Below are 11,774 nucleotides of genomic sequence, written 5' to 3'. Positions count from 1 at the left end.
CAAGGTATCATACGCACAAACTAGAGATCATATGACCAAGTTACGACCTTGGGAAGTTGGTTGTCCAACTAACCCCAACAAGGCCCTCAAACTCTTATTGTTCTATCTACTAAGGTTAGGGTTTTTGGTTCTTAGGGTTTCCCTTTGTTGTTCAATAATTAAAAGGCCCTTGAGCCTCATTGTAACACAGGTTAGAGGCATGTAGCTGCCACATCTCTTCTCGGAGATAAACTACCATCGCCCAAACTAGTTTATTTCCATTATGTATGTAAGCATCTTTCAGTTCTTTGATATTAATCAAATGAAGATTTATTTTTGTTGTATCTTTGTGTTTATATATATATATATATATATATATATATATATATACTATGTTTCATTCCTGCATAAGTCCAGATTAGTAAGTCCCATATAAGCTGTTATCCTGCCATAGGTAACTGAGTCTTCTGCCTTGTCTACTGTTATACACCGAACACAATATTTGAAGAGATTTCATGCACGTACTAGAAATGGTAAATTGTAGTTCACAATTACTTTGTAAATCCTTTTTCATAGTGTTACCACTCCATGATTTCCTTTAGGTGGAAGGAAAAGGATCATAGAGGTAACCACAGACCTCTTTTGGTTGATAGATTGGTCTTTTTCAACCTGAGGGGGCTCCCTCACTAAGCAAACTCAGAGATAAAAAATTTGAAAAACAAACTTCAGCAGAGACCAGATCTGGAAAGTGTTTAATTTTTTTATTTGGGGGTGGTAGAGGATTCTAGGAAAACTAATGCATGTGATCATGACCTCCCTGATCCATCATGCCTATGCATTTCCTAACCAGTTTCATATACAGAGGCTTGAATAGTACAACTTCGAAATGGGAAAACAACTTGTAGTATAGTGGAATAAGAAAATCAAGAAACTCATCTACAATGGAAGAACAAATGAAATTTCATTACTACAACTTGGATGAATGAATATAAAGAGGAAAAAGACAAAGCATTCAAAGGTATAAACATTCCGTTTGCAACTGAAATATTTTGGTGTAGCTAGACAAGAGCATGTGAAATGAATTCAATCATAGTTGTTCCATACACCTTTAAAGAAGATTAAGAAGACACCATAAAAGAGATTACACATAAATTAAATAATAACAATTTCGAAGCATTCATACCACAATAATCTCTAAAATATAACTGGAATCTCTTTAACATTAAAGCGTACTCATTACTACAGATCACAACATATGACTATGATAACTCAGAAGCAATCTTGAAATCAACAAAAACTTGTTCCATATGTATTAACTAGCTTAAATAGACTAGAAACAAAATATGATAAGTGTCCATATTCGATGCATTATTGATCCAATAGCGGATAAAATCAAAATTCAAAAAGAGGAAAGTTTTTTGTTGTTTTAAGTCGTTTTCCTCTTTTGATAAAAAACAAAAAACATAAAGCATTGATGAATTTATCTCAATAAATAAATAAAAATGTCTATGAAGAACAACTTTATCTTTGAAGACCATATGTTCATGAACTAAATCAAATAGTAAAAGCAAGGACAACTAGATGCTAACTGAGCAACGACTATGTGGGAGATTTTTCCTTGCAAAATTGACATGTGGTTGGCTTCTTAAGATCTTAGTTGGCTGCCACATCTGCTCCATGTTCATAGCTTCAAACCCTAACAAGTGGCTTCCTCCTAATATGTGTGCAAGTGTATAGACAGGGTGTGCATAGCAGCTGCATAGCGCATTTTTCAAAACTGTCTTTTAAATGCCTTCTAGTCTTAACAAAACACCATCATGCTAGTATAAGCCACTCCAAACATTAGAACCACACCATTACACCGACCAAACAACATCTGCAACTTGAATTTTGAAATAAAAACAAAAATTTCAGACTTCAATCAAGGACCCTTTACCTCCTCTTCCTTTTGCTATAGGTCTTGTTGGTGGAAGATTTGGTCTTTGAAGCTTGAGGTGTGAGGTCAATTTGCTCAGTGGGTAGTGGTAGGGTAGGTTTTGCTTCAGTCATAGCCTTAGACTTCAACTTTGGCACTCTTCTAGGTGAAGGTGCTTTGGCTACCTCCTTATACTTCTTAACCAATCCCCATGCCTTGTCCAAACTCTTTTTCATGCTCCTCAGCTTTGCATTCAATAATAGGTTCCTGACATAGAGGTTTTTACATTATCTTCTTACAGGAATAGACCATTTCACAAAATTTTTACCTCTGTCAAGGGCTTTGGATGCCTCACGAACCTCTTTGTCACTGTTCTCAAGAATATGTTAAACAAATCTCTTGTAATTCAGATTCTCTTGCCTGAACCTCTTAACCTATTCCTAACTTTCCTCCATCTCTTCTAGGCATCTCTAATATTCTTTCCATTGATAAAAATGTGGCTTACCAAGTGCTTGAGCCACCTTTTTCATCTGTTGTACATAACTAATTTTTGACTTGGATGCTCTAGTTGAGGGTCCATTGGACTCCATTGCAATCTCCTTGGCATGTTTTGCAAATGAGACATGTTTACCTTTACCCTTAGCAATATTTTTAGGAGGTGTCTCTACCTTTTCAGCTATTGGTTGAGTTTCTTCTTTTAGGTCTCTATTTTTCTTCTTCAAGAATGTTATCTTCATCTGATATTTGGAAAGGGCTTCTTTCATATTGACCACCTTAGGGTCTTCTTCCTCATACTTCATGGTAGCTTATTCATATTGCACTGGCTATTCTCTTTGTTCAAACTGGATTGGTTCATCTTGCTTCACTTCTTCTTATTTACTGTCCTCTTGTTTTTCTTCTTTCTTATCCTAGAAAATTTAAACCACTGCCTGAGGGTCTGACCCCTCCACATTCTTCCTAGCCCTTGACCTAGTCCTAGGCCTCATCATAAACTCTTCATTCTTGATTGTTTCTTCTACCTTAACCTGAAACTTGGTGGTTTGAGATGATGCCACCTGAACCTTGGTTTCTTGAGTTTTCTCTTTTCCTTTCGAAATTTTGTTCTTACCCTACTTGCCAAGTTTTCCTGTGAAACTTTTTCTTGGTTTTTCATCCTTTTCTTCAACTATCATGGCCTATTTAATTAAGTAAGCGAACTTCCTCTCTTGTATTTCATGAAATCCTTCCTCCTCACAAATATGTACTGATGAATATTATGTCTATGGCAGTAAACCAATGCTAGACAAGAAGTCAGACTAGTAAATCTTCCTCCTATCAACTGCAAACTTGACCAAAATTTTTATGAGGGAGAAATGAAAAGGACTGGACATATGATTATTTTTCTGCATCTGAACTTTGGTTTTCATCCTTTCCAAAATTTTAAATAAGAAAAAGGGCAGGTTCATAGGTTTCTTGTCTGTGAAGTTCCATAGAAGTCTCAAATGATACTGGTATACCCTACTGAATCTACCCTCACACGTGAAATACCTTTGGATAAATTTTAACAATTCACTATAATGGTCCTGAAGGTAGATGGTAGGAAAAGTTGTAGCAAACTTATCACTGAATTCAGGCTTGACAAACTATTTAAAGGTTGAGATGTCAAGTTCATCTCCTTTGAACCATTTTTCACCTGTTGTGGGGAGACTTGTAGCAGATGCAATGAATTTTTCTATAATAATTATCTCCACATTCCAAAACTTGACCTTGTTATCATGGAGGCTCAGGGAAAAAATACTAGCCAATCTGGTATTGTGACCCTCCTTTTGGACTTTCTGACAAAATGGAATGCAACCAACATTCTCGAAAGAAACTCTAATGGTTGGGGAGGAATTTATGAGGTTTAAGGTGTTGGGTTCAATGCATACTATATCCCCTCCCTTTTTGTTGGTAGTGGGAGCCATTAACCCTAATACTTGGCAGGCTCGACTCAAACTTTATGAAAGGTTACATGTACAAATCAGAGAGTGAAAGACTCGACAAGTGTGACAACGCAGAATTAATAAAACAAGTGTATGAAATAGTGATGATAGAGCAGGCTTCGAATGTTGAAAGTGAGTAGGAATACACTTTATTTCCCTTTACAATTTACCCTGACCACCCAGGATTTCGTGATGGTTACATTTCCTCATCAACAAGACACAACTTTAAATTAGAAACTGACTATGTGCGTGGTTGACAGGCAAGGTATGTGTAGTGACGTTTTTTCAAACAAAGAACAACAAGACCTTTATTGTGCTTAATCGAGTTGTTGAGAAACAAATTCACAAACAAGGCAACCAACTCCTACCTCTCATAATGTTGAGACTGATCTACATAAGATTTGGTAGCTTCATGGACACTCTACGTAGTGGTTGCATCACAAAGATGCAACACAATTTATGAAACTCTCTGTTATCTTCCTTCAATGTGTGACCAATTCTTCAGACCTCCTACACGAAGAACCAATTCATTCACCCGTGACCATAAACAATCAAAATGGCGACCTCTTGTAGAGATTTGAAAATGATTCAAATGCTATGATGACATAATTAAACATGTTGTTCTATTAGTGCTCCACCTAAAAAACAATTATATTTAAATTTTGGGGGCATGATAGGATTTGGGAGAATGATGTGGGTATGATGACCAAATGAATGTATGGTGTATTCAGTTGAGTTTCAATCATCAAACAAAATTATTTTTTAGTAGGGTAATTTAGGTACAGGGTTAAAAGGGACTTAGGCTTAGGATAAAAGGGATTTAGGCCTAAATAGGAATAAGGCATGGCTCTATTTTATTAAGAAGTTTAAGTTCCAGTCATACAATAAATCCATGTACACCTGCTAGTTCCAATAGTGGAACATTATATCCACAACCGCCTGCTCCGCCAAAGAGATATACTAGCTCTCCACATTGGAGAAGCCAAGGCTCATTACAATATTGTCCAAGTTTTCTCTAAGATAGTCCTATTGAAGCTTGGTTGACCAAAAGCCTCTACAATGAGTTATGAGCTTCTATTTATAGCAAAGGGTGGGGTGACCCTTGACATTCCCCTTTGTGACTATTCATTTACCCTCATGACTCTTCATATACTCTATGACTGTTACATCCAACTATCAACACTTGACTTACACTTGACATGACGTTACATTACAATGCACATGTACTCATGTGAGACAACATGGCTTGAGCAATCGATGCAAGACATCACTGACACTCGGTCCGTTGTGGTGAGACCAACTCTTTGACATGCTTGTGATGGCAAAGGTGGTGATATGATGCCAAGCTTGTTCGTCCGTGATGGTGTGCATACATCCCATGGTGACATCTTACTGAAGAGAAATCTTGCCTCCATTGCAACTTGTTAGGAAATTATATATTACAGAGAAATGGAACACATAAAATATTGCAGAAATATAAACACAGAAAACACATAAAATAAGAGAGACACAGATATACATGGTTTGCCCAGTTTGGACTATGTCCACAGAGAAACAGCCAGTCCTTCCTTTGATATTATCCAGCGAACTAAAGAGATACAACCTACAACAGATCCATTGTAATTCCCTCTTCGCTCTCAATCTCCACCCTCTTCTCACTCATAATACAGATATATATAGATGCAATAAATTCCCTCATATATAGCGAGGGGTTGCCTTCTAGGGAAAAAAAAACTAAATTAAAAATTACTTCTACCGTCTGATCTCCACCTAATGAACATCCTAGATTGACTACGAAATTACAACATTTTACAAGGTAATTTTATATCTAGTTTTAGCTTCGGGGCGTTGCCCCTGATCCCCCGCCAGGGGGGGCTCCCAAAGGTCGCAGTCGCCCCCCCTGGACCCCCCCTACAACGTATATTTTACAAGTCGCTTTGCCACCCCATTACGAACTGGGGTCCAATGCAGCGATACCTTTGAATACAGAAGATAATCAGGCTCCACACCTAACAATATCCCACCTGGAGACTAATTATAGCAACTCCACTATTGCTTCATTTGTTGGACAATGACTCCACTTTGGACCTGGCTTTTTCTCATCTTCTTCATCATACTTGAAGACCAATTGAAAGTGAGCAGACTCAGTTTCTCCCTGGTTACAACTTTTGTTAACATATCTACAGGATTCTGGCTAGTGTGTATCTTTTCCATCTTCAACTGTCCATCTTCCAATGCTGACCATATGAAATGGTACTTGAGTTGTATACGTTTTGTCTTGGAATGAAATGCACAGTTCTTTGAAATATGTATGGCACTCTGGTTGTCACTGTATAACCTGCCCAACTCCTGTTTCTTACCCAATTCATCTAGAAACCTTTGTAACCAAATCATTTCTTTACTAGAATCTGTAACAGAAACATACTCTGCTTCTGTTGTTGAGAGTGCAACAACACTTTGCAGTTTTAAGACCCAACTGACAGTTGTTCCACCTACAGTAAACACATACCCTGTGGTGCTCCTCCTATTATCTCTATCACCTACCATATCTGCATCAACATATCCCTATAGAGTAATGTTTGAACCACCAAAGCATAATGCTTGCTTTGTGGTACCTCTCAAATACCTAAGATCCACTTTATTTCCATCCAATGTTCTTTTCCTGGATTGTTCATGTACCTTCTTACAACTCCCACTGCATGTGCAATATTAGGCCTTGTGCAGACCATTGCATACAATAAGCTTCTAATTGCTAATGCATATGGAACTTTAGACATATCAGCCATTTCCTCCTGAGTCTTGGGACACATTTCCTTAGTTTGAAATGGCTAGCCAAAGGTATACTAATAGGTTTTGCATTCTGCATATTAAACCTTTTCAACGCCTTTTGTATGTACCCTCTCAGAGACAATGTTAATTTTTTATTCTTCCTGTCTCTAGTTATTCTCATACCAAGGATTTGTTTTGCAGTACCCAAATCCTTCATTGCAAACAAGTTTTCCAATTTTCTTTTGAGCGCATTTATTTCCTGCATGTTATAACCTACAACAAGAATGTCATCTACATACAATAACAATATAATATAGCTGCCATCATTTTGTCTTTTGATATAAACACGATGATCAAAGTGACATCTAGTATAGCCTTGTTCAAACATAAACCTGTCAAATTTTAGATACCACTGCCTTGGAGCTTGTTTTAATCCATACAAGCTCTTCTTCAACCTACACACTAGTTTCTCCTTCCCTTTTACCACATATCCTTGTGGTTGCTTCATATATATCTCTTCCTGCAAATCCCCATGGAGAAAGGTTGTCTTTACATCTAACTGCTCAAGATGCAAATCTTCAGTTGCTACTAGACTTAAAATAGTTATGATTGAAGTCATTTTAACAATAGGAGAAAATATCTCATCAAAGACTATACCCTTTTTCTATGCAAACCCTTCACCACAAGTCTAGCTTTATACCTTTGTCTACCTCCATCTTCCTTTTTTTTCCAGGAAAAAAATCAGAACTTTTTATTAATTGACTATAAAAAGTTTTACAATCTATAATGGTCTTAAGCCATAACAGGTGGCTCAACAATTGCTAATCTGCTCAAACTTTTTGGATCTGCTTCTACTGGTTTTGTACCTGCATAATCTCCCTCCCAATGAATTCAAAATAGCACTCTTAATGACAGCCGAAAACATATTAGCTGGGGTCTCCTTCAGCAGAAAGAAAACAACCCCATAAAATGATTAGGAGTTTATAATCCGGTAAGGAACCAAAATTGTAATAAGTATCAAAAATCTGTTTGATGTGGTTATATGCCTGTAATTTCAGAAAGGGAAATAAAAACTGATATATATGTACACAGAAAAACCATATAAATCCGCGAAAGCTGCTGTCAAAAAGAAGGAAATGTACAGCAATCAAAGTGACTGTAAGAAAGGAGGCTGGTGTGAGATGTCTGTCTGACCCTGTCTGGTCTCTGCTACAGTCCAGCTGCCCATAAACTGTTGAAGCCCAGCCTTAGAAAGCTGATCAGCTTCCTCATTCTTGTCCCTGTAAATATGGCAGATAGAGAAACTATTAAACGATGCCTTTAATAATGAAATTTCTTCAACAAGAATCATCAAAATCTGATTTTGACAGGTTGCCTTCCCAGTGACCCAATTTATGACATTTAGTGAGTCCCCAAATATCTGAATTGTGTTGATATTTCTGTGAAGAAGCCAACATAAGAGGTAGCGCAGAGCAGATAATTCAGCATAATTATTGGTGCCTGTGCCCAGTCCAACAGAAGCTTTTATAGAGTGATTCGGGTTGATATGAATACACAGGCCAGCTCCCGCCCTGTTGTTTTGGGAAGCCCCATCAAAGAAACCAACGGGAATGCCTTCCTGTATGTTGATTTGATTTTGGATTGGTTTTGGGTTCTTAACCTCAGGGGGTGGTAAGGCAGAGTAGATAGCAACTATATTAATAGCAATGACTGAAGGAGGGGTGTCCTTATCTTGGAAAAGACTTTTGTTTCTTGCAAGCCATATACCCCAGCAGAAAATAATAGGCAGATTTCTTAAGTTTCCCTCCGGATATGCATGCCACCATCTCCTCCAGGCTGTCTCCAAGGGTTCATTCCCCCACTGAGCTTGTATCTTTAGCATACCAGTGGCCTCCTCCCATACCTTTCTTGAAACAGCACAGTTTATGAAAAGATGATTAATGGTTTCATCTTCAGACTTGCAAAGGGGGCATCTACCAGGCCCAACCAAGAACCTAGCTTGTAAGATTTCCCATGTTGGGATCTTCCTTTTTAATATGCACCAAAGAAGAAGCCGGGCCTTAGCTGGGCTTTTGAGTTTCCAGATGTTTTTGGCCCACCAATCCGGAACCCCCCAACCTTTCTTTCCCATTAAGAAGAGGTAACCATCTTTTGGGGAAAAATTCCCTGATTTGCTTTGTGCCCACATCAAACAATCAGGTTCATCTTTTATCCTGACATTTGAACGTTTTAATTCTTTGATGAAAACCTCCCACTCAAACTTCCATCTGACATTTAACCCCAAATCTACATCATCCTTCCAAGCCTGGCCCCATATAGTAGACTGCCCAACCTTCTCCACCTGATTTAATGCTGAAATACCTTTACTTTCCAAGTGTCTGAGAATCCCTGGTGATAAGGCATAAGATTCGTTGCATCCGACCCATGGGTCTCTGCCAATCCTTACCTTTCTTCCATCTCCAACTTTCCAAGCTAATCCTTGCTCGATCACTGAAAAAGCTTCCACCGTGGCTTTCCAAATGGCAGATATATTTTTTGTCTTCTTATTTCGACTCCGAATCCAGTCTTCCATAGGGATAGGGTCGATGTATTTTCTTTTCACCACCCGTGTCCATAAATTTTCCATAGTTATCAGCCTCCATCCAGATTTCGCTGCTAATGAGAGGCAGAAATCAGGAATTCTTTTAATGCCCCACCCCCCCCATTCTTTTGGTCTGGCCACTTTGTCCCATGCTACCCATGGTAGCACAGAAGACTCCTTTGATCCCGCCCATAAAAATCTGCAGCAAATTCTTCTGATTTTTTCCATTACGCCTTTGGGGATCCAAGTTAGTGCAGCCCAATAAACCGGAATGGCTATCAGAACTGATTTAATAAGGGTCATCCTGCCAGCTCTGGAAAGCCATCTGAAGCTCCAATGTGAGATTCTGGATTCAATCTTAGCGATAAGCCAATTCCAATCCTCTTTTTTGTAACCTGTAGGCTTTAACCAAAAGCCCAAATATTTGAAGGGAGAGTCCAGTGGTTGTATGGGGAAAGGGAAAAGATTAGCCATTCTATCCCTTTCTCTTCTTTCTATATCCGCCACACAAGCATGGGATTTTCTTGAATTTATCTGCATACCGGTTGCTTTAAGAAAAAGGTCAAAGATGCATTTTAGTTCCTTTAGTTCATTAGAGGAACCATTGGTGAAAATCAATATGTCATCAACAAAAAGAAGGTGTGTGATGAAAATATTAATTGCTACCTCAATACCCTTTACCTTATCTTCTCTTCTGGCTTTGTGAATCAATCTACTTAGCCCTTCAGCCACAAGAAGAAACAGAAGAGGGGATAATGGGCAGCCTTGTCTGAGTCCTCTCTGGCTGTTGAAAAAAGAAGAAGCTGCACCATTAACCAGAACTGCAAAGCTAACATTTGTGATGCAGCCCATGATCCAGCTAATAAAGGGATAGCTGAATCCCACTTGAGTTAGCAACATTCGCAGATAGAGCCAACTGATCCGATCATATGCTTTTGATAGATCAATTTTTAGAACAACCCCCTTCTTTTTCTTCAATCTGACACTATGAATGACCTCCTGAGCTACCCCAATAGCTTCATGGATTTGTCTTCCATCCAGAAAACCAAATTGCTCCATTGATATATTTTGCGCCAGGAATGGGGCTAGTCTGAGGGCAATTACCTTTGCTATAATCTTGTAGATGCAATTGCACAATGATATTGGTCTGAAGTCTTCAAAACTTCCCGGGTCATCCTTTTTAGGAATAACAACTATAAAAGTTGAGTTGAAAGGTCTATAAACTTCTCCTTTCTGTCTAGACTCCTCAACTACTTCAGTAATTTCGGATCCTAGTTGGTCATAAAAATGGAGAAACAGTTCTATGGTCCAGCCATCTGGGCCTGGACTCTTATCATTGCCCATGGTTTTCATAGCAGCTTCAACCTCCTCCTTTGAAACCGGGATTGATAAATCTTCTGCTTCATCTTCCTTAATGAATCTAGGGAAGCTTTGCACAGTTCTAAAGACTTCTACAATAGTAACCTCCCCAGAGTCTGTAAAAATATTCTGGAAGTGTCTTTTCCCTAACCCGGAAAGCTCTGGAAAGGATCTGAATTCCCTCCCTTCTTCGTCTTTAAGGCTCCAAATAGTATTTGCAGCTTTCCTACCTTTTGCAAAGTTATGGAAAAACCTGGTGTTCTCATCCCCAGATTTTAACCAAGTTGCCCTACTCTTGATTCTCCATTCTTCTTCCTTATCCAAGAGGATTTTATTTTGCTGCTTCTCCAAAAGAAGAATTCTGTCTTTTGAGGCCTGTGATGAGTATCCATCTGTCTCCACACATTCCATCTGTTCCAGCTCCTCCCTAATTTTAACCAGCTCCTCATTTTGTTTCAGTTTTCTTTCCTTTGCCCAGGAAATTGTGGCTTTCTTCAATCTTTTAAGGTTCTCCATAAACAAAAAACATTTATCCTCATCTGAATTGTGGGCAGGGTGAACCCATGCTTCATTAAACATCTTGCAGAAAGAGAGATCCTAGAGCCAAGCTGGATTGAACTTAAAAGGGGCAGGAGGCTTGGGAGGAGGGAAAGAAAGATCCAGAAAAACAGGGAAATGATCTGAATTCCCTCTTTCCTCAACCCACTGTCTGAGCATGGGGGTTTTGGCGAACAAAGACTCAGCCACCAAAAAGCGGTCTAGTCTTTTAGCTATCCGATCTTCACCTGCCCTTCGGTTCCTCCAAGTAGGCTTTAGTTTGATCGGTGAAGGATCTGTAAAGTTATTATCCAGAATGAGGTTAAAGAAAAAATCTGTTAGAGGATCTTCTCTAGCTGATGGTCCCCATGTTTCTGCTCTACCTATGGAAAAATTTAAATCACCTCCCACCACCATCAACGGGGATTTCATCACAGATTTTGACATCAAATCTTTCCAAAAAGAATCCCTGCTCTGACATGGCCCATATACATTTACTAAGGAGACAGGAAAAGAGAAATCTGGCGATAAAACCTCCATGCCCATGACTTGTTTCATCCCCCATTGGTTTAAAACCTTTACCCGTCCTTCTTTTAAACCAATAGCTATGCCCCCCGAGTGACCAGAAGAGTCTATGGCAGAAAAGATCCACCCAGGCAGAAGGGAATGAAGC

The 11,774-nt window shown here is 38.8% G+C and overlaps 1 protein-coding gene across 1 annotated transcript; it reads right to left on the bottom strand.

Moving 5' to 3' along the window:
• Nucleotides 1-7,771: 7,771 nt before the first annotated feature.
• LOC149246507 (uncharacterized) lies at nucleotides 7,772-11,143 on the bottom strand. Its single transcript, XM_089441725.1, has one exon. The coding sequence runs from the start codon at nucleotides 11,141-11,143 to the stop codon at nucleotides 7,772-7,774; it is 3,372 nt and encodes a 1,123-aa protein (XP_089297851.1).
• Nucleotides 11,144-11,774: the final 631 nt, after the last annotated feature.

This window comes from Pinus tabuliformis, chromosome 7 (genome assembly GCF_031772625.1).
Source record: "Pinus tabuliformis cultivar Carrire ecotype Pingquan chromosome 7, CPIR1, whole genome shotgun sequence".
Lineage (NCBI taxonomy): Eukaryota > Viridiplantae > Streptophyta > Pinopsida > Pinales > Pinaceae > Pinus > Pinus tabuliformis.
This window is presented reverse-complemented; position numbering and strand designations above follow the sequence as displayed.